General features: G+C 42.4%; 1 protein-coding gene across 2 annotated transcripts in view; it reads left to right on the forward strand.

The window, feature by feature from the left end:
* POMT2 (protein O-mannosyltransferase 2) overlaps window positions 1-24,189 on the forward strand; it is a 1,453,485-nt gene that overhangs the window by 1,125,061 nt on the left and 304,235 nt on the right. For both annotated transcript variants that reach the window (XM_044073901.1, XM_044073900.1), the window contains exon 15: window positions 6,842-6,918. In XM_044073901.1, the coding sequence (XP_043929836.1) occupies window positions 6,842-6,918 (77 nt within the window). The remainder of the gene's footprint in view (window positions 1-6,841; window positions 6,919-24,189) is intronic.

Here is a 24,189-nt window from a genome sequence, read left to right on the forward strand (position 1 = left end):
TGGGCATGGCTATCTCTCCCTGCCAGTGTCTTCCAGCACCTGAGCTGCTGATTGAGCTCTAGTTAGCTGGACTATAGTTAGGACTTTATCCCTGTATGCTGCTGGCACTGGCAAATGCTTATAACCTTTGTCTGACTGAATTCATAGATGACCGCTAGCTAGAGATCATCCTAAGCTCCCTTCCCTGTCAGCTTCACTAATATTTCATCACACTAATGATGCTATAATGATGGCCTTAACTTAAAACAAAAAAATATGGAAAAGTTACCTTTCATAAAACTAGCGCTCCTGCAGACTGTCACATAAATGAAACTTGCCCTAAGACTAACACCATGATCTGTGTACAGAACTTTAAAATTATAAACTATATTATCATTATTCTTTGTTTACTGGGTGGGTGGGCTGGTTCTTGGACCCTTTTCATAAATGAACCAGATGCAGAATGCACGGAAATACAAGCAAAAGATTCAAATGCAACATTTCAAAGATTACACAAGCACACAAAACACAAACTTAAACAATGAGTTGTTTTTAAAACAGCATATCTCCAAAATTGTTAGAATATAAATACCACCTTGGGTCTTCCATAAAAAGAGACTACTAGCCTATTGGGACTAATCCAGTCAACAAAGGATAAATAAAAAAAAAAAAAAGTATATAAAACTCCTTCTACTTCTCATTTCATCTGTTGTGGGTAGTCATCCAGATATCAGTCCAACCTAATTGCCCTTATTTTGCCCCATCATAGGATACAATGTTTCATTTGGCATGTATACAACTAAATCTCCCAACATGAAAGACCCCAGCATTTTATAACCGTAACCTAAAGAATCCAACATTTAAAGAAATGTTCTTATTTCAATAGCCCTTATTTTCTGTGGCCTGCAGACTCCTTCAGAGTGATTTGTGTCTTACATTCTGAACTACAAACCCTGCTCTCTCTGTTCTCTCTTTCCATAAAAAGAAAATCTCATCACATAATACCTGTTCCAAATACCTAGTTTTACACCAGACTAACAAGTCAATTTTCAAGGTTAAATTAATCACTCAGCACCTCCCTTGTCTGTAGAAGAAGCTTCTTCTACATATTAAAACAGTATAAAACCTCAGCAGCATTCAAATATGAATGGAATAGATCACATAAATTCATTCCATGACTCACTGGGTACAAACGTTCAGTTTAGTCTGGCTAAATATTACCACATCTTGTTCTTCCGTGTTTCTTTTCTGCTACTCTGACGACTCCACTATTATTTGTTCAGCATCTACCTCTTCAGAGCTACTCTCTCTAACTCAAACTACCTTCAACACTGTAGAAACTTGGTTTACTAGACGGTACCTCCTCCTCAATGCTAAAAAAACTAAACTTCTCCTTTTCACTCCTACCACTAGAGCCTCCCCATTAAACTTCAACATCTTGTCTAATGACACCACTGTCATCTCTCCTGACACGACAACTAAACTGCTAGGAATAACCATTGATAACAATCTCACTTTTGATCAACACATCAATAACATCATCAAAACAGTTAACAAAAAAATAGGTTCATTATACCGTATTAAACCATTTCTTACACCTTCTACCAGAGCTACTATCGCCCACTCTCATCTGATATCTACTCTCTTTTACGCCTCACCTATTTTCACTAAACTTAAAAAGGCTAACCTAAATAAACTAGCAACTTGTTACAATAGCATTGCTCGCTTAGCCACCAGTAATCCTTTCAGAACACATCACTGTCATAACCTAAAACTCCTAGGCTGGCTAGAGCTACAAAACTGTCTTATGATCTCACAACTTACTATTGCCCACAAGATACTTTACCAACCGGATAACACCCCAATACTTTCTCAACTTTTAATCCCTTATAACAATCTTACCTCCCTTTGATCTTCTTCTAAACTTATGACCAAATCTGTAAAATCCCATAACTTAGCTGGTGACTCTCTGTTCACTAATACTGTAGGAAGGACATGGAATCAGCTACCCACTGATATCACTCTAATCTCCTCCTTACCACTCTTCAAACAAAAAATCAAACTGTACTTCCAAAACCACTGGCTTTGTTCCTGCAGGACTCCTGACTAACCTTCTTCACTCCCCCTACTCTACTATAACTATATACTGTGCTTACTAGCTATACACACTATTTCTTTTTTCTTGCCCTGTTGCTCTCCTCTTATGCTCTGACTCACTCCTCCTTTTCTCTCCCCTACCCTCTCTTCCATCTTCCTACTTCGTCTCCTTACTTGACTACTGTTTCTCACTCTTTCCCTCTCTTGTATTACTACATTAATCCCTTCAAATCTCCTGCTTTACATCTTTCTCTTTGACAGATTATTGAAAACTAATTGCTAATCTTTAGCTTTTTAATGTTATGCTTCTACTGACCTAGTATAATTTTTGTGAGTGCCTTAGGTATGTGTTGTTCTTATTACTAAATGTATATTCTTATTGTACTCAATTTTTTTATTAATATGTCTCTTTGTATTGATTTATGTGTGGAGCTTTTCTCCCCGGGCCTCTACTGAAAATGGACATATATCCAGCTAGACTAGCCCGGTTAACAAATGTAAAATAAAAATAAAATAAATAAATAAATAAATAAAATACTCTTTTCTTTCCTTTTCTCTAGCATCTTAAAAGTTTTTTTTTTCCTGTAACGTAATCCAAGCTAATAATAATAATAATCATAATCTCTGTGCATCTTCTAAATTGTCTGCCTCATGCCATCATCATCTGAGCCATTGTTTCACCTTCAGGGGTTATGCTTGTATGGCATTGTTGGCAAAACCTACCATGGTTGGCATAATACTGGCTTAGTATAAACCCATGATTGTAAGACCCCATGAAGGTAACGCATGAACAAGCTTGTGTGTCTTGCAACCATTGTCTTCACAGCCCTTTTGGCATGCAAGTGGATGAATGCATTACAGTAGATGGTGAGGTGACAGTAGCTGTAAAGTCATAATTTCCTTGCTGGCTTGCTGTTGGTATCCGCCCCCTGGGCTTTTAAATGGTGGATAATTGCTGTGAGTCTCACTGTGGACCCTTCCCCTTCCTGCATCTGACCCAATCACACTTACGTCATATGCTTTCATTTTGTGTTGAAAAACTCATCTGAATCCCTCCCTTGTGCAGAGAAAATGGAGTCCCCAGGGATGTAGGCTCCACATAAATAAGACTGAGCTAAGACTTTAAAGCTGTAGAAAAGTAGCTGAGACCAGCACCATTTCTGCTTTGGTTAGACAACCAAGATGTGGTGTGATACATAAATTAAGGGGGTTGGGGCAGCAACTCTCATACACCTTCTGTAGAGAGGTGATCTGGTCTGGAAGGTTTTCATAAAGGTCTTACAAGATTGTGGTGCTGTAGAGATGGACCTGTTTACCACACAAAGAAGAACATAATTCTCCCTTATTTTGCTTATTTCATCAGGGCAAGGGAGAGTTCATCTTGGGTATGTTTTCCTTTAATGATAGAGAAGATTCCTGCATATCATTCCACTCATTTCATGCCTGCTAGCAAAATTCAGAGAAGAAAGACCAAGACACATCCTCCAAAACCAGTGGTGTTGGTAGGGGATGGTTTCAGGCTTTCAAATCTGTAGCATAAGAGGTAGCTATCTTAGTGCAAGCCAAAGAAATGCCACTTGGATGCGTCACCTCTGTTGACATCTCAGACTGGATGGCACCACTGATCCTTGCAGCACTCCTGGTCACTTCCAGTACCCCTAACAGCCTCCTACTAAACAATATTTTCCACATTTTCCCTTGCAGCCATTCTCCCCATTCATTTCACAGATTACAACCATACTTCTAACCCTTTCAGTACACTCAGTACTCTTCATTGTGGTGCTGTGTGAAGAAAACCTTATCTACTGACACTCCTCCATCCCTCTGTGTTGTTACTGGTTTGTAGGACTGCAGGTTTTATTGGCAGTTATTTTTTTTTATTATTTATTTATTTTTTTTAACAGCTTTATTGAATTGTCACTTGTGAACTAGGCAAATGTACATTTATATAAAAGTAATCAAACTATATTAATAAGTTCACGGTTATAAACATACTTCACATATATTGCTATATATCATATAACCTAAACAATATTACATAAATTATTCAATTTCTGCCCCCCCCTTTTTTAAAAAAGAAACATCTTTATTAAACCATCGCTTATGACATAGGCAATCATACATTTATGTAAATGAAAACAGACCACACTAATGCAATCCTAGTTGCAAGCAGTTTACATCACAAACCATACTAACGCACTTCCAGTTGCAAACATTATACATCACTTGCAATCTTCCGAATCATTTTCATTCAAACATTACATAGCTCATTTAAGTCCTGCTATCTTTTAAACCTTAGTCCTCCCCTGTATGTATTGTTCCCACTCTTCCCATTTTTTTCCTATGTAGTTTGCCCCTACCCTTTTCTAAATATCTCAATTCCAGTTGTTTTATTTCTGTTACTATATTCACTACTTCTAATATAGTTGGTTTAGATTTTGATTTCCATTTTCTAATAATTGCTTTTTTGGCAGCCAACAAAATTAGACATAGCAAGGCCTTACCATGTCTAGGTAATTCCAGTTCTGTATCATAATTCAGAAAAATCATCTCCCTTGTTACACTGATCTGCTCACCCAGCATCTCTGACAGTGCTTCCCACAAGGAATCCTTAAAGTCCACCAACTCACCACATTCCCAGAAAATATGTTCCCAATTATCTCTTTCTTCCCCATCACACCTCCAACATTTGCTGTTTACCTCAGGAAGAATTCTGTGGAGTGTACATGGGGTATAAAATTATTTATGTGAACATTTCCAAGCAAAGATCCTAAATTGTCTAGATGTTACATATTTGGGAGACATACATATATCCTCCCATTGTTACTTTGGGAATTGCTTATCCAGTCTCTCTTCCCAATCCTTTCTAACCCTCTATGATTGATTCTTACAGTTATGCAATATTTTATATGCTCTACAATTATTCCATTTTTAATGGCAGCTTCTATTCTAGATTCTGATAAAAACTCTACCACTACTGGCCTTTTGTTTAGGACTCCCCTATTTCTGTCTCGTTGCCTATACTTTGATATCAATTCTTGATAGGGAATGCAATCTAACTTGCAGTCCAAATAAATTGTTGGTGGTTTCCCATTCTATCATCTTACCCTCTCTAGATATCTGCTTACAATACCTTGGTTCCTTTGCTAGTTTTCCTCCAATGAATTCCAGCCTCCTCTTGCCTATTGTCTTTATCCCTAATTACAGTCATCCCTATTGCCAGAATCTCCTTTCTCCAATCCAGTGTTGGCTTACTTCTTAGGATACTTTCTGCTACTTTATAGATATAATATTCTGTATGATTATTGTTTTCCTTAAATGCCTGCATCTGAAATACCACTCTCTCCTTGTTTCTAGTGTTAGTTACTTAGTTGCAGAATATGTAGCTTTCCATAATAGCCACTTTTTTTTTTGCTTCCACTAACCAATTTTAATCTTCACTGATGTTCCCCAGAAGGCAGTGGATGGTATCCATCCACCAGCTTTCCCCGTAGTGCCTACAGCTTGACTTCCAGTGTAATTAAGCTCTTCACAACTCCCACACTGCTGTTCTTTCTTCTTCCTTTTTTCTCTGTGAGGCCATTAGGCTACACATGCAACACTTATATTATGCAAAGGATGTGCTGTCATAAGTGAGGTATTTTTTTCTGTTTTTGTTGATACACATTCCGTAAAAGTGAACATTGGTTTCTTGTCTTGAGTGCACAGTAAATACTTGCAAAACAACTGAAATGTACGCAATAGGGAAGAGGATGCACTTGGGGAAATTTTGGAGTTTACAGTATTATCGGTGCAAAGAACAGAAGAACTACAGTGATTCTGCAAAGTTGCAGGGTTCATATCCCACCTCTGTCACATAGCGTTATACACAAATGGCAAAATTTGGTCCATCTTGCTGTCATGACCTCTACACCACAGATGTAGGTGAATTCTGTAATACCAGAAGCCAGTAATTTTATGTAATGTGTAGCACACTCCGATTATGCTCCAAATGAGAGAAAATAACCTTGTAATCTGGTTATACATAAAAGCTCACCTTTAAAAAAGTGAACCTTGTACAACAACATAAATGGTAGTCTCCAGGAAACATCAGAAGCAACTGTCAGCTTTAAAAGCTGTAGCACACCTCACACTGCCACACACATGGTATTCAGAAGTGCAGTGTATTTGTCATCATCAGCAACTTTTGAAAGTCTGCGTACATCATGCTGCCACACAGCCTTTCTTCTTTTTTTTCTTTATCTGAAACCTGCATGTAGAAGCAACTAAATATACTATTATTACAAAGGGCTATGATCAGGTTTAAGATCACAGCCATTCAGAACTGACGTCAAGAAATTCACCTCTCTGGCTTTGCTCTTGAGATGAATTTCTTGACATTCATTTGTCAAACCTGCAACAACTTGCTTATTATCAGAGACCTGTTCACAATTGTCTGTTAAATGGGTTTGCCTTGTTGCTTGTGATAGCGTCTTAACAGTTGAAGTGCTAGTGCTTACATTTATTAATAATGGCGAGACATCTCTCTACTGCTAGATGGTGTCGTGGAGTGAGTGAGTGAGTGAGTGAGTGAGTGAGTGAGTGAGTGAGTGAGTGAGTGAGTGAGTGAGTGTGTGTGTGTGTGTGTGTGTGTGTGTGTGTGTGTGTGGGGGGGGTGATACCACAAAACCTTCTGGAAATGGCAAGTAAAAGCTTAAGTCTTTTAAAAATAGAATGACTGGTCACTCTTAGCTGATCAAGGGTTTGAACTTTTTTTCACCTGCAGTGCCTAACATCAGTCTTGAAGTGTTGAGGCCATCCTTTTTGGAGATCCTGCTGGAGTCCCACATTGTGATGCTAAGGGTAAGTAACCATGAAGTTGCAGTATCAGAATTAATTTTTTTGCATCTGGATTGTCTCAATTTATCCAAATGATACTTTATTGAAAATGGGCAAGTCTCATATTTGTGTGGGATTGTACTTGCATGGAAAAATATCGATCTGAATATGTATTTATGTATTTTAGTAAGATAGTAATTTTGCATCCTGAAATAGCTGCTGCTTTGAAGAATTTTACTGTATCACAAGAATAGGTGGCCCAGGGAATACAACTGGTTTGAACAAGTTTCTATTGCAAAATGTCTTTTTCATTACTAAGCAAGGAACATCACGTTATCTTGCTTCAGAATAGTATTTTTGTGGTACTAGTGTCCAAAAATTTGGCTGGATGTAGAGTATTGTCAGTAAAAGTAGTGCTTTCTGCCACTGAAATGTTAGGCATGCAGTTCAGAAATAGCTGTCTGTTTCTGCTTCACATCTGTCAGTTCAGACTGTGTTCACTGGGCTTTAGAATGATTGGTGCACAGCAACAACAACAATGTGCCCTCTGTATAGTAGCCAGGGCCAGAGTCTTGACACAAGGCAGAACATGGGATGCAGGAAAATTTTTATAGCACAGAGAAGTGCAATACTGTTTACCTTGTATCTGTATAACACATTAGGTGTGGGAGAGTTTGAAGTTTTGTGTGTACATTATGCAGCATTGTTGTTAGGGCACTGTGTGCTCTTTATGTGCATAGCTGACAGGGTGATCAGAGGAGTTAGCTTTCCAGTTTTATGCTGTTCAGCACTATTGTTGGGTTTTACTGCAGTACAACACTGTACACCCTACAACTTAACAGTGTGCGTGGCACTTGGAGGGTGTTTTAAGTTATGTAGTAAATCTTAGACCATGGCATTTTTGTTTCTAGAATAGTAAGGCAAGCAGCAAACAAACAAGTGAAAAACAAAATTTAAAATAAAAAAATATGTATTTATTTATTCCATGATTGCATGCATAACAATTTACATAAATGTTTTTCATACATTTTAAATGCACCACATCTGAACTTCAAATGAGTCTTGTGTGTAACCGATCTTCATGTGTGTTTTGCGTAGTGCATGCCTTTACTGCCTAGTGTGTGTGTGTGTGTGTGTGTGTGTGTGTGTGTGTGTGTGTGTGTGTGTGTGTGTGTGTGTGTGTGTGTGTGTGTGTGTGTGTGTGTGTGTGTGTGTGTGTGTGTGTGTGCGCGTGCACGGATTGGCATAATGCATTGCAGTGCTTTGTGACTAGGCTAGTATGTAAGAATGGGCAATGAAATTCAGAAATGTTCTAAACTATGTAGTGCTCATTACCGCATTACTGTGTACTGCTTTTTTTCATTTGTATTTCATTTCATGATTTTTCTCGTGAAGTACGGCATCCTGACATGTTATTGTCAGACACCAGGATGTTCATCATGTTTCACTGTTGCAGTCATTACCCGTAGTCGGCAGGGTTATCCTACTGGAAGGCTACCTGTAGAAGGCCAGAATTCCAAAGTCTAGGTCCGGCGTCGGTTGCTGTCACCTCTTCCCTGATGTCAGGGCGCCAGGGGTATAAAAGATGCAGCTGATGCCATTTTCTTCAGTCTTTCTTGCTGCATGGTGCCCGAAGCCAAAACAGTTCGTAAGTGCCGGTCGGCCGACTCCTGAGATTTTCAAATCAGAATTTCAGATCCGAAGTCTTCATTAAAGCTAAGTACCCCATTGGGGAAACTTTTTTCTTGCTCCAGACCGATGTCAGAAAAAGTTAACCATTGTATTTCTTGTGGGAAGCAAATACCTCATAAGGATTTTCACTCTTACTGTATTCCTTGACTACGCCCTGATCACAACTTTGCTAGTTGTCGGTTTTGTGCTAGATTTAACCAATGCACTATCAAGCATCGGTTTGATTTTGCATTTCATTACTTTGGCCGAGGAATTAACTATATAATGCCGTCGGATCAGCCGACAACAGCAGTTTACAAAAAACGCAAGGACAAGGAGAAGGATAGGCATCCGAGGTCCAAAACCGACGACAAAGCCTCTTCTAGGGTGAGGCGCTTTCGCAGCCCTCAACCTACCTCAGAGCCACAGACCGCTTCCGACTCCCACGTGGAGCCGACTGGGCCTCTGGATACTCAAGGTATTGGATACTTGGAAATCATTCCCTCAGATGGGTCCAGAGCTGCTGAGCAGGCATCGGCTTCTGAGGGTGTCTTCAGACCTACACAACTTTATATAAAGCCATCCCCCTCCTGATAAGAGGCCTAGGCAAGAGACAGAGTATGATTCTTCTGATCAGGTTTCTATTTCCTCTGATTCCTCCTCTGAACAAGATTACTCCATGCTTCCCTATGAGGATTCTGATGCTGAAGAATCCATTCCTTCAGCCTCTCCTCCTGAGGATTATTCTTTTGGGGAAACCCTGCATACCATGAGGGAACATTTCCACTGGGAGAGCCAAGATTATTCTGAATCTATAAGAAAAGGCTCAGAAACTTTCTACTACTTCCTCAGCACAGACCCCTTGCTATTCCACCTGTTCTATACATTGTGGACGATGTATTCTCAGAGTCCTGCCTGTCCCCAGACTCTCTTCCCCCTGCACCTGCTAAGCCAGACAGATACTACAGGGTCCCGGATACTCATAAATTCCTGTATAAAAACCCCGCTGCTGACCCAGAAACTATATCTCAAGGGGGTTAAAGTTTCCACTGCAAAAAACCCTGTCCCCTCTGATAGGGACTCCAGGGCTCTAGACAGATGGGGGAGGGGGGAGTATACACTTCTGCTACCCTGGCTGTAAGGGCCTTACATTGTCAGTTTCATATGCTTAAATATCAGCAATATTTAATGTCACTGCTTAAACAGAAAATGTTGACAAATACTGAATGTTCAGAGAACAAGAACTTGCAGGAATTATTGCATTCAGCTGAACAAGTGGGAAAGCATACTTTGCAATGTGGTTATGATTCACTGGAGGCCTCCTGCAGGGCCGCTGTTACAGGTCCTGTTATTAGAAGGCATGTTTTGTTAAAGGAACAAAATATGCCTGATCATGTTAAAGCAAAATTATTAGATGCACCATTACAGCATGATACTTTGTTTGGTACTAAAGCAGAAGAGGTGTTGAAAAAAATGGAGGATAAAGCAAAATCCATGCAGACAGTCAAGGATTTCTTACAGGTACAGCCACCAAGATTTAGCAGAAACTGGCCTTCTAAAAACTGGTCCTTTCCAATGTCAGGCAGACCACAAAGAGGCAGATACAGGCGTCCCAGAGGCAGAGGTCAGCCCCAAAGCTCATACAGGCCTAAACAATGGGGTGCTCCTGCCTCCAAAAGCGGAGAAGACAAATCACAACCTTACAGAAAACAGTCCCGATGACTTTCCTCTACCAGATCCAAGCACTACTCTTTTGGCAGCCCCCTTGGGGGAAAACTAGCACTTTTTTCATCAAATTGGCAAAGGATTACCCAAGACAAATGGGTCCTGAACATAGTGTCCCAAGGCTACAGGTTCCATTTCCACACTCTACCAAGGTCAAAAGGTATGCCAGACCTGCCACACAATCAATGGGCAGAGGCACAAAAACAAATTACAGCCCTCATGGACATGAGGGCCATTCAGCAAGTACCACAACAAGAGCAGGGGCAAGGATTTTACTCTACTTTTCCTAGTACCCAGAAAGGACAAAACCTGGAGACCAATGCTGGACCTGTCTATACTAAATACATTTCTGGAAGTTCCAAAATTCAAGATGTTGACTGTACAGCAGCTACTGCCCATGCTGGGCAAGAAGGATTGGCTCGTAACTTTGGACCTAAAAGAGGCATACCTGCATGTCCCAATCAGACAATCCTGCAGAAGATACCTCAGATTCATAGCTGGCTCAATGCATTACCAATTCTCTGCACTGCCCTTTGGCTTATCTACTGCACCCAGGGTCTTCACAAAATGCCTGGCACCAGTGATTGCGTTTTGCAGACAAAGAGGAATTCAAATATATCCCTACTTGGATGACTGCCTAATTTAAGCAGAGAACAAAGACCTTCTTCTAAAGCATCTGGCGTTTGTAAAAAGATTACTAATTGGCCTAGGGTACACAGTAAACGAAAAGAAATCAAAACTATTGCCCTCTCAAGAGATAATATTCCTGGGTGCAAGCTTAAATACAACTGCCCAGATGGCTTATCTCACGCCAGACAAACAAAAGCAACTGACTACTTACTTCAAGAAATTGGCAACAAAAACCCGCTTATCTGCAAGGAAAATCCTGCAGGCTTTGGGTTTCATGGCATCCTGCATTCTACTAATTCCATATGCCAGACTGCATGTGAGGAAACTACAATGGTATCTAAAAAGTGTTTGGACTCAAAATTGCCACAGCCTGGAGACAGTGATTGCACTCATTCCCTGCCTGCAACAGGAGTTTCATTGGTGGGCAGAAGCCTGTCACCACAATAAGGGTCTGCCATTCAGTTTACCCACAGCCAGACAGACACTGACAACGGATGCATCAGATTATGCCTGGGGAGCCCATATGGCAGGAAAATGTATTCAGGGCACATGGCCTGCAAACCAGATGCATCTTCACATCAATCAAAAAGAGATGCTAGCTGTACAAAATGCCTTTACAGCTTTCAAGGACCTGCTTCATCCAGGACAATTACTGATAAATCAGACAACACTACAGTTATGTGGTACATAAACAAGCAGGGAGGTACACATTCCTACCCCCTCTGCAGACCAGCAATGACCTTATGGGACACAGCATTGGCATTCCAAGTTCACCTGCAAGCACAATTCCTGCCAGGAAAAACAAATACTCTGGCAGACGAGCTAAGCAGAAACCTCATGGATCCCCACGAATGGAAACTGGATCCACAACTCTTCAGCATGATAATAAGAAAATGGGGATGCCCAGACATAGTTCTATTTGCCTCCCCTCACAACTACCAGTTGCAGAGATTTTGCACAAGGATTTATCACAAGCAAGCATGGAAAGTGGATGCCCCATCCTTCAGCTGGAAAAATCTAACATTATATGCTTTTCCCCCACTGCCTCTCCTTCCCAGGGTACTCCTAAACGTCAGACAAGAGAAGCCAAACATGATTCTGATTGCACCAGACTGGCCACACCAGCACTGGTACCCAATCCTAAAGAGCTTGTCTCAAGGTCCAGCATGGATACTGCATCAAACTTCTCATTTGCTGACCCAGCAAAACAATCAGATCCTGCACAGCCAGCTCAGGACCTTAAATCTGGCTGCATGGCGGATAATGTAGCCATTCAAAACACTCCTCTTTCAAAAGCTGTTATGGATGTTATCTTGGAGGCCAGGAGGCCCAGTACCAGAAAATCTTATGCAGAAAAATGGAAAAGATTCTGTACTTGGAGCCAGGAACAAGGCATTGACATGTGTGTACCAAATATCCTTCAGATTTTACAATACCTAACTGAGATGCTAAACAAAGGCCTTTCGTTCTCATCTATTAAGATTCATGCCTCTGCCATTTCAGCCCACTACAATACAGAACCACCTATCTTTTCTCATCCTTTGATAAGGCAGTACCTCAGAGGGCCAAAAACATTAGGCCTCCAAGGAGAGCACCAGTTCCAACCTGGGACCTCAATTATGTTTTGGAAAAACTCACACTGCCTCCTTTCGAGCCAGCATCAACAGCAGATATAAAATTCTTATCCTGGAAAACAGCTCTGCTCCTAGCAATAACCTCTGCAAGGCGAGTCTCGGAGTTGCAAGCACTCATGGTAGTGGAACCTTTAATCATTTTTCATCCGGACAGGGTTTCTCTGAGGACAAACCCTACATTTATGCCTAAGGTGGTGTCCAGTGTGGCCCTCAACCAAACCGTTTACTTGCCCACCTTTTATCCTAAGCCACAGAACAAGGGTGAGAAAATTATGCATTCTTTGGACATACACAGGCAGTTACGATTCTACTTGGATAGAACTAAAGCTATCAGAAAGACTGAGCAACTTTTAGTGTCCTACGCTACAGGATCACAAGGAAAGACTATCTCAAAACAAACTATTTCTAAATGGATAGGCCATTACATCCATTTCTGCTATCTTCAACATGGCAAATCAGTGCCTAAGGGCATTAGGCCTCATTCCACCAGAGCAGCAGCCACCTCAGCAGCCTTCCTCAGAGGAGTACCAACCAAATATTTCTTAGAGGCTGCAACTTGGAGTTCAGTGCACACCTTCACAAAGCACTACCACTTACCTCTTTACTCTAAGTCCAGAGCAGGCTTTGCCACTGCAGTTCTGCAGGGCCTCATAGCCTCTCCTAATCCCATTTAGCCCAGCCACCCTTCCTCAGCTTTGGGATTCAACCCAAGAGTAATGACTGCAACAGTGAAACACAATGAACATAGTACAGTTGTGTACCTACCATAAATGTAGATGTTCGAGTGTATTCACTGTTGCAGTCCAGATTACCCACCCACCATCCCCCTTTTTCTTTGCTGGGACTTTTCTGCATTTCTCTATCCTATACAACCTATTTGGAGTATTTGCTTATAGAGGAAGGACATGTTATTTTTGTGCATGCATTTTAATTGGCATATTTTTTCAGCCTAACATCTGGGGCAAGAAAAACTGAAGAAAATGGCGTCGGCTGCATCTTTTATACCCCTGGCGCCCTGACATCAGGGAAGAGGCAACAGCAACCAACGCCGGACCTAGACTTTGGAATTCCGGCCGACTACGGGTAGCCTGCCAGCAGGATAACCCTGCCGACTACGGGTAGCCTGCCAGCAGGATAACCCAAGTGTAATGACTGCAACAGTGAATACACTTGAACATCTACATTTATGGTAGGTACACAACTGTACTTTCTGCTGATGTCACTGCAGTCCAGAATCCATATCTGTAATAGCACCGTAAATTTAAATTTAGTGCTGCAGCCGTATGGATGCTGTAGCCACAATTTGAGAGATGTGTATGTGTGGCTGTATGCAGTATCAGTGTTATTGCCTTCCTGGCTTTTAAATCTTTAAACACAGTTTCCTGAAACCCTATAAACCTTACACATAAAATGGACACCGAACTAAAGAAACATAACGTTAATGCCATTAAGCACATGGAATAAATATGTTTTATTTATAAAAATGTATGTTTTATTTTTAAAAATATTTATGTATTTAGTGAATTCATGATATGCTTTTCTGTTTATATAATACTTTAATACAGACTATGGCAGCGTATTTCACCATTTCTGTGTGAATGGGATTGATTGCGTGAAAATTAATCACTATTATCTATATTACAGCACTGGCGAAAGGGGGGTGCTGAGCTTATTCCTCACTTGAAATTTAGCATAATAAGTAAAGTGGGATGCAGAGAGCAGAACCATATGTGTGGTATGATGGGGAAGGGCTTTGCCTTCCAGAAAAAATACTTTGTTTTGTTTTTCTTAGTATGCGATTATTGACCCCTGCAGCCTACCCCTGCAACCATTGTGCCCCTCCCTGACTCATTCTTCCTCTCCCTTTTTATGTAGCCTCCTCTGAAACCATACGGGAAGTGAAAGTCAGAAATCATGGGTTGTCTTCCTTTTGTGAGGAGTCCAGGAAAGTCTGTGGCTGTCTCAGCTGTGCAGCCAGCCCAGTAGCACATGCAGAAAGTTGCAGTAGTGAATATGGCTATTTCACAATGTACTACTTGACAGACCAGGTGCACATCTCAGTCATTTATCTCTACAACCAGTTGCGAATGACTTCCACTTGGTGACAGCAAAGCTCCAGACTGGACTCTCTCCAGTCCCACAGGATGAGTAAATTAGCACTGGCTACTAACTCCCACATTCCATTACCGGAGTCCCTAATCATAGGTTCATAGGTAGGTACTAGGCTATTGACCCTAGCGCCTATACAAGCCTAGCCAAAAAGGTACCCTGGCTTTCGCCACCCAAGAAAATTATTTTTCCTGTGCCCCTGTCAAGCAGAACCACAGAAGTGATCCCCGAGGTGAATTTCCTATTACCCATCCATTAATCAATCATAACTTGTCTGCCTCATCAAGGTTTATCTTTCTTGTCACAGAAGCAATTGTTTTCTTTTCAGATGCTGCTTTGTACATTTGATTTCTAATGAAATAGCATTCAGTATAGTGAATTCCATCTTACTGCTTTGCACCCCATTTTAATGGGTAGGATTTGTGTGGTGTCAGATATTTGTAGATATCCTCCTTTATCACTGTTGCATGAGGATAACCTAACATCAGACAGCATACCAAACCCTTTCCACCTTGCAGGCACCGTACTCTAGACGTATGTCCTATGTGCAAGGAGTAAGGTACATATATGACGTATGGATGCCTAATCCTCAGAACTTTGCCAGCAGTCTGCGGACTGTCTGAATTCTGTCTGTATTCCGTTCACGTAGTTGGTTTATCTACCAAGCCTTCTACATAGAAGTGCCCCATTTGGGTTCCTTCCTTTCTTCCCCCTTGTAGTTTGTTTTCATGTCTTCCAAGAAGGGAAAATGAGTGTGTGGGAGGCAGATTCCCCATAACGATAGACAAAAGAAGTGCTTTTATTGTTTGGATGCTACACGAGACCATATTCAGTGTGACATTTGTCAGGTGTTTGTCTCTAAGACACTCTGCTGCCATCTTTCATCCTTTTCAGTTTATTTAGAAAACAAACATCTGAAGCCTTTGACTCAAGGTACCATGGCTGAATCTGCCCATCCCAAAGTTCAGCCACCACTTAAGAAAAAAGCTAAAAATGCACGTACTGATTCTGCTGCTGTCCATCTTCCACTGAATAACACCCTCGAGTTGGATGAAGAACCCGAGGACTGCCTGGTGCTGATCCCAATCCCATCTGTCATGATCCAGTCAGAGGTCAATATGTAGCTGTCTACTCACACATCTGCCAAGGTCATGCATGCATCTGGTACATGGCATGGCTGATTGTATCTGAAGGGCCTAGGGGAATTCCCTAAAATTTAGTAAGGGAAGAGGTACCTGGTACCTTCATCGAATCTGGGTAGGAGTCTGAACCTCTTAGATTTGGTAAAGCAGATGTTCCTTGTAAAAAAAAAAAAAAAAAAAAAGGCAGAGAACCAAACATGGATCCTTTGGGTAAGGATCCTCACAAAGAGTAGCAAGACTTTAATTGGGAGTTGTTTAATACCCTTATAGCCTTGAAACCCTCTCAAGGGTTGTCTGTCCCTACATTTGCTCCCTGGTCTTCCACCCCTTCTAAGAGAACTAGGGATTCTGATGATGAAGAAGAGTTGAATTCTGGTGAACAATCCTTAGAATATTTCTCCCAGAATCACTCTCCTCTCACCTTGGGGTCTGATAATAAGGATTTTGTCCCCTAATTCTCCTTTTGAAGAATTATCATTTGTGGATGCATTGGTCCATATGATGGAGCACTTTAAGAATGACTGTTCCCAGGTTTAGTAAGTTGAAAAGAGGTATTATGAATTCTTGCATATAGGCTCACTCAGACCCTCTGCAGTCCTTCTGGACTAAGCGGCCCTTTTGGATACCTTCTTCTCAGGCTCCTGACTTTCAATCTCTGGCCCCTAAGAAAACAGACACACTTTATAAAGTTCCTGATGTTTTTAAATACTTGTATAAAAGTCCTTCATCTGATGCTGCTGTTTCCTTGTCCACAGATAAGCCATCCAAACTGCTTTCTTCTACCAAGCTTTTACCTTCTGATAAGTACAGCAGTGCTATGGAGAGGTATTTCAAAAAAAAAGTGTATACTTCTTCTACATTGGCTTTAAGGCCATTAATTATCAGACTAACATGACTAGATATGTCCTCTCTCGCCTCTCGCATTTGGGGTTGGGAGGTTGACTAATTTGGATAATAAGGCTTCTGCTCATTCTCTTCAAAGCTCTGCCTCTCCATTAAATGGAGTTGATGCCTCTTCGAAGGCAGCTACATCTGGTTCTGTCATAAGGAGATGCTCTTGGTTGTACCTTCAAGCCTTACCTGATAACATTAAGGCCAAATGTTTAGATTCTCCCTTAGACAAGATAACTAGAATCTTTTTGGCACTGCTACTGCAGAATTGTTTTAACCTCTTCAGGATAAGGGAAAGGTTATGCAAGACCTGAAGCAAATTTTTGATGTGAAGTTGTTCAGTCTCGCCGTTTGTTCTTACACATGGGTTCGGAGCCGATCCATCGGCTTCGAGTCAGCCGCTTTCCAAGCTCAAGATCTTTGAGTAGCTCGAGGCACAGTCCCTATCCCATGATGCTCTCTGACTAACCTCAGATCTAGTTTGCCGCTGCAACGGATCGCACGATCTTCAGAGAAGCTCAGGCCAGTAAACCTTTTTTTCTTGTCTTTGGACAAAAATTTCAAAAATTTTTCTGCATAGTTAGAGTAGTTAGGTATATAAATATATATATATATATATATATATATATATATATATATATATATATATATATATATATGTGTGTGTGTGTGTGTGTGTGTGTGTGTGTGTGTGTGTGTTTTGGGGCATATAACCTATCGCATGTTTATATATTTATATTTTTTAGAACTTGGAGCGGTTACTCGTGGGCCTTTGGTTGTTTCTTTAGTTTAATATTGTGTGCTGCATTTGCATTTTAGTTGGCAGGTCTGTGTCGAGTTGTGTTCCCTATCCCTTACTCTCAGATAATGTGTGTTTTTTGATATAGATATTTAGACCTATAGACAGATATTGTTGTTCTGTGGATTGCATTTAGTACGGTATACTTGATGTTCTTCATCGCACATTGCTGCAGTCCTTACATATGGGTAGTCCGCTGTCCTCGGTCGGCCCGAATACCAAAGTATTAGGCTGACGTCGGTCAAGGCGCTTAAAACTGACATCAGGACGTCAGGGTACAAAAGCGCATGACCGACGTCATTTCCCCAGTCTTTTTTGCCGCATGGTCCGATGCAGAAGCAGCGTTGCAAGTGCCGTTCGGCGTTCTGAAATTTTTCGAGTTCGGAGTTTCAGACCGAATCCAAGTTGGCTAAGTACCCGTTGGGGATTATTTTGTTTTTCTTGCCTCAGTGTTTTACCGGATGTCAGAAAAAGTGAATAATTGTATTTCTTGTGGGAAACAGATACCGCATAGGGATTATCATTCTTGTGTATTCCTTGTTTGGGGCCTGAGCACGACGTTGTTGGGTGTCGCTTTTGTGCTAGGTTCAATAAGCACTATTAGCGAAGGTTGGATTGTGCTAGGCTGGTCTTTGGGAAGCGGTGCAATTATAATATGCCGCCGGATTCTCCGGCCCGCTTCATGAAGAAGCGCGAAGACAAAGCAGTTAAACCCAGGCAAGATGAGTCGTCCGTTCCGGACGCCGGTTCTTTAGAGGCTTCAGTGGAACCGGTGGTTCCGACGGAGGCTTCTCTGGAGTCTCAGGGGGAGACTTTGATTTTGCAGGAGGTGGTCTCTCAGGAGGCAGGTCAGGCTGAAGGGGCTTCCCAAGTTACTGTACTCCCCTCCCTTCCTAGGGTGGTTAGGCCTTCTCCTTCTGTTTCCAAGGCTTCTCCCAGAGGCAGGCCAGTTTCAGCTTCTGTTGGTGTCACTCCTAGTTCAGCAGGGTCTGTGCCTAAGAAGCACATGCTTAAAATGGCAGAAGATTTAATTACTCTGATTAGAGGTTCTATGCCCCCTCCTAGGGTGGAGCCAGAGTTGGGAAGTTTTGAGCAGGCTTCGGATATTTCAGAGTCTTCAGCTGAAGACTTGCAGGAGTATTCTCCTTATTCTGATTCTGATGCAGATGATTCCACTCCTTCTGCTTCTCCTCCAGAGGATTTTTCTTTTTCAGAGACACTTCATTCTATGAGGGAACTTTTTAAGTGGGAAGGTCAGGACTTCTCTGATTCTAGGAAAAGGCTTAGGGAGTTTTTGCTGTTACCCCAGCATAGGCCCTTGGCTATACCACCTGTTCTGGATGTTGTGGAAGATGTGTTTGCAGAGGCTTCACTTAATCCTGATTCTCTGCCTCCTGCTCCTGTTAAACCGGATAGGTATTACAGGGTGCCTGAGGCTCATAAATATCTTTATAAGAGTCCTAGGGCGGATCCAGAAACTATTAGTCAGGGACCTAGGTGTCAAGGCCTCTGTTGTAAAAAATCCGGTTCCTCTAGATAAAGAAGCCAGAGCTTTGGATAGATGGGGAAAGAAGGTCTATACATCTTCTACCTTAGCTATGAGGGCTTTGAATTGCCAGTTTCATATGTTGAAATATCAAAACTTTCTTCTTTCTCAATTGAAGTCTAAGGTGGATGCTCTGGCGGAAGGCATTGAGTGTAAAGAGTTGCAAGATTTGGTGCATGTCTCTGAACAAGTGGGTAAGCATTCATTACAGTGTGGTTTTGATGCTGTGCAGGCCTCGTCTAGGGTGGCTGCCACTGGCTCAGTTCTTCACAGGCACGCCTGGTTAAAGGATCAGAATTTATCTGACCATGTTAAGACAAGGATTTTGGATGCTCCTTTGCAGTCTGATGTGTTGTTTGGTTCACCTGTGGAATCAGTCTTGAAGAAAATGGAAGACAAGGCTAAGTCTATGCAGGCTGTTAAAGATTTTTTGCAAGTTCAGCCTCCGAAGTTTAGTAGGAATTGGCCTGCTAAGGGGTGGACGTATCCTTCTTATGATTCTCAGTCTAGGGGTAGATCTAGACGTGGTAGGGGCAGAGCTCAGAGTTCTTTCAGGCCTAGAACAGGGAGTTCACCTGCACAATCTTCGGGTGAGGGCAGGGGCCAATCCTTTCGTAAACAGGCCCAATGACCTACTTTTTCAGCTGCCAGATCCTTCTTGCCTGGCAGCACCTTTGGGAGGAAGGTTAGCACTCTTCAAGGAAAATTGGATGTTGATTACCCAAGACAAATGGGTATTGGATATCATACACCAGGGTTACAAGTTTTATTTCCATACCTTGCCTCCTTTCACAGGCATGCCGGACGTTCCTCCTCAGCAAAGACTAGAGGCTCGCAAACAAATTTCTACTACTTCAAATAGGGGCCATACAAACGGTTCCTCTGCCAGAAGTGGGCCTAGGATTTTATTCTCGCCTGTTTCTAGTACCAAAGAAAGGAAACACGTGGAGACCAATTTTGGATTTATCCATCCTCAACACATATCTGGACATTCCCAAGTTCAAAATGTTAACGTTACAACAGCTTTTACCTCTGCTGGGCAAAGATCACTGGATGGTGACTCTGGATCTCAAAGAGGCTTACCTTCATGTTCCTATCAGGCCCAGTTGCAGGAAGTATCTGCGCTTAGGGCTGGGACTTCACATTATCAGTTCTCTGCATTGCCCTTTGGCTTATCTACTGCCCAGAGTGTTCACGAAGGTTCTGGCTCCAGTGGTAGCTTTCTTCAGGCTAAGAGGAATACAGATCTATCCTTATTTGGACGATTGCCTGATACTGGCCCAAGAAAAGGACGAACTTCTTCATCATTTACAGTATGTGATGGCAGTGTTAAGATGCCTGGGGTATTCTGTGAACGAAATAAAGTCCAGTCTAGTACCCTCTCAGGACATGTGCTTTCTGGGTGTGAGAATGAATACAGCATCCCAGATGGCCTTTTTGACCCCGGACAAACAAAAGAATCTTTCTCTTTACTTCCACCAGTTGTCTCATCAGTCCAGGCTGACTGCAAGGACAGTCCTTCAAGCCTTGGGGTTCATGGCATCTTGTATTCTGGTACTTCCCAATGCCAAACTGCATATGAGGAAGCTACAATGGTATCTCAAGAATGTATGGACACAGCACTGCCAAGATTTGGACACTGTCATTCAAATAATACCTTGCATTCAAAAGGAATTTTTGTGGTGGGCTCTGGAATGTCACCTAAACAAGGGACTCTCTGTGACCCAGAGGCGAGTCAGATTTTAACGACAGATGCCTCAGACAAAGCTTGGGGAGCTCATCTAAATGGAAAATGGATACAAGACACGTGGCCTGCCAGACTTCAACATCTACATATCAACTTGAAGGAGATGTTAGCAGTCCAATTTGCATTGATAGCTTTCAAGGATTTACTTCTTCCAGGGCAGGTGTTGATTCAAACAGACAACACAACTGTCATGTGGTACATCAACAAGCAAGGGGAACATTCTTATCCTCTATGCAGACAAGCAATGATTTTGTGGGAGACTGCTCTCAGTTTACAGCTAAATCTTCAGGCAAGGTTTCTGCCAGGAGCACAGAACTCCTTAGCAGATGTGTTGAGCAGACAAATTATGGATCCCCACGAGTGGAAATTGGATCCTCATGTATTCCAGAGGTTGACAGTGTTATGGGGAACTCCAGACATAGATCTGTTCGCTTCTCCACTAAATTACCAGCTGCCAAAGTTTTGCACAAAAAGGTTTCATCCCTCAGCTTGGAAAGTGGATGCTCTCTCATTCAATTGGAGCAATCTTCACGTGTATGCCTTTCCACCTCTGCCTCTCCTCCCAAAGGTACTGCTGAAGGTCAGACAGGACAAGCCAAACATGATTTTAATAGCTCCAGATTGGCCTCGACAGCACTGGTACCCATTACTGAGAAGTCTGGTACAGGAGCCTCCATGGCCTTTGCCTTCAATTCCTCACCTGCTGTCTCAGGAGAACGGTCATTTACTCAATGTCAAACTTCATTCTCTTCATCTGACAGCCTGGCATATTCTGGTTTAAACCCTGGAGGGTCTCAGCTTCCACAACAAGTTTTGAATGTTATTTTGGAGGCCAGAAGGCCTAGTACAAGGAAAGTTTATGCAGATAAATGGAGGAGATTTTTATTTTGGAGTACAGCAAAGGACTTTGATGTTTCTAAACCTAATTTAAGTGTGGCGCTTCAATACCTTACTGAGTTATTGGACAAAGGTTTGTCCTTCTCCTCTATAAAGGTTCATGCTGCAGCAATCTCTGCTCACTATGACTGTGACCCACCATTATTTTCTCAGCCTTTGTTTAAGCAATTCCTTAGAGGGGCAAAGAATATAAGACCCGCACGTAGAGCTCCTACTTCTGCTTGGGATCTCAATTTTGTGTTGGAGAAACTCACTCTACAACCTTTTGAGCCTGCAGCATCGGCAGAGTTGAAATATTTATCTTGGAAGACTGCTTTTTTGTTGGCCATTACCTCTGTGAGAAGGGTTTCTGAATTACAGGCCCTTATGGCAGTTGAGCCTTTCTTAATTTTCCACAAGGATAGGGTCTCTTTGCACTAACCCTTCTTTTATGCCTAAAGTGGTTTCTAGTGTGGCTTTAAACCAAACTATTCATTTGCCTACTTTTTATGCAAACCCCCAAAATAAAGGGGAAAAGATTTTGCACACTTTGGATATACACAGACAGTTGCGATATTATTTGAGCAGAACTAAAGGGTTCAGGCAGTCTCAGCAGTTGTTTGTTTCTTTTGCTTTGGGTTCTCAGGGCAGACCTGTTTCAAAACAAACTATTTCTAAGTGGATTGGTTTTGTATTGCTTTCTATTATTCCCATCATGGTAAGGAGATTCCAGCTGGGATTAGGCCTCATTCCACTAGGGCTACTGCCACTTCTACAGCTTTTTAAGGGGTGGCTACTAAAGATATTTTGGAAGCAGCTACTTGGAGTTCAGTGCATACTTTCTCTAAGCATTACCACCTTCCACTTTACTCTAAATCTAGGGCTGGATTTGCAACTGCAATTTTACAAGGCATGTTGGCAGCTCCTAATGCTTTATAGTTTTGCCATCCTCCCTTTCCTCTGCTTTGGGATTCTACCCATATGTAAGAACTGCAGCAATGTGAGATGAAGAACATAGTACAGTTTTGTACCTACCATAAATGTAGATGTTCAAGATCCACATTGCTGCAGTCCACTTACCTCCCTCCTTCCCTCTGTTGTTGAAGGTGGTGGTGTGGTTTGTGTTGTACATATTGTAAATATGGTTAGTGCACGGGTGGTTGGTTAGGTTTTTGCTGGTTTTGGCTTTGGCCTGTCTTGTTAGGGCCTTCTGACATCTGGGGCAAGAAAAGACTGAGGAAATGACGTCGGTCATGCGCTTTTGTACCCTGACGTCCTGATGTCAGTTTTAAGTGCCTTGACCGACGTCAGCCTAATACTTTGGTATTCGGGCCGACCGAGGACAGCGGACTACCCATATGTAAGGACTGCAGCAATGTGGATCTTCGAACATCTACATTTATGGTAGGTACAAAACTGTACTTTCTTACTGTACCTTTAGTGTTTCTCTTTGTCAGGCATCTGATAATAGGGGTCTTGCTATTATGTCTGATCAGAAGCAGAAATCAGGTTTTAAGAGGTGTAGCTGTGGGCAAAAAATGTCCATTACGGATAACCATGTTTCTTGTGTGTATTGCTTGGGGCCAGTACATTTATAAGAGGATTGCTCTATCTGCCACTCCTTCAGCGGCAGGGTTCTATTAGAGAGGCGAAGAAAGTTAGATAAAGGGCTGTTGAAGACAGACTTTCAGGAAGCATTGGACAAGGCTGACCAGACCTCGAAGGGGTCGAAGTCTTCAATGGTGTCCTTGGAACCCAGGTCCTCGGTTCCAAGCACCTCTGTGAAGGCACGGTTGCCAGCTCCTCAGTCTTCAGAGCCGTGTACTGAGCTGATATCTTGGCACCAAACCAAAGTGCTGGAGCCAGTGTCAGAAGTTTTTAAGTCTCCGATCCTTAGGTCGATGGCTTCTTCGTCTCCTTCGACTCGTTCTTTGGGGACCCTTTGGAACATCAATGTGGACCGTGTGGTGCAGAGGCTCTTAAAGAACCCGGCTTTGGCCAAATTACTTTCGGCTTCGTCCCAACTGACTTCGAAGCCTGTGACCTTTCCATTGGCTGCTACTACTCCTCCTCCGAGGCTAGCCGAGCCTTCAGAGCCGGAAGGAGAAGATCTGACGGTTGTGGAACCCTTGGAGCCAAGGCCTGTCCCAGTGCCTTTGGCCCCGTCGACCTTGATTTCTTCGGTTCTGTTCAAAGAATCTCGGCGCCGACACTCCCTCTTTAGTTCCAGGGGGAGAGTCAAACCGATGCATCGGTTCTGACTCTTCCTCTCGGGGCTTAAGCGCAGATGAGCTCGGCTCCGTCCTCTGGTTTGGAGCCCGTGGTCTCGGCATCGAGGAGGTTGCAGTCTTATTCGGAACTGGTGGATTCCTTGGGTCGAGACACAAGGGCCTTCAATGCCATGAGGAGGGTTATGTCTGCTAAGACCCTCACATCCACGGATCTTTCCTCTTCCTCCCCTAAAGGGCCGCATTCTGCCTCTACATCGCAGGTTCCTACCCAGAGCCTCGTGTAACTCCATCGGG

Source organism: Protopterus annectens, chromosome 6.part0 (genome assembly GCF_019279795.1).
Source record: "Protopterus annectens isolate FY-2018-M chromosome 6.part0, PAN1.0, whole genome shotgun sequence".
Lineage (NCBI taxonomy): Eukaryota > Metazoa > Chordata > Ceratodontiformes > Protopteridae > Protopterus > Protopterus annectens.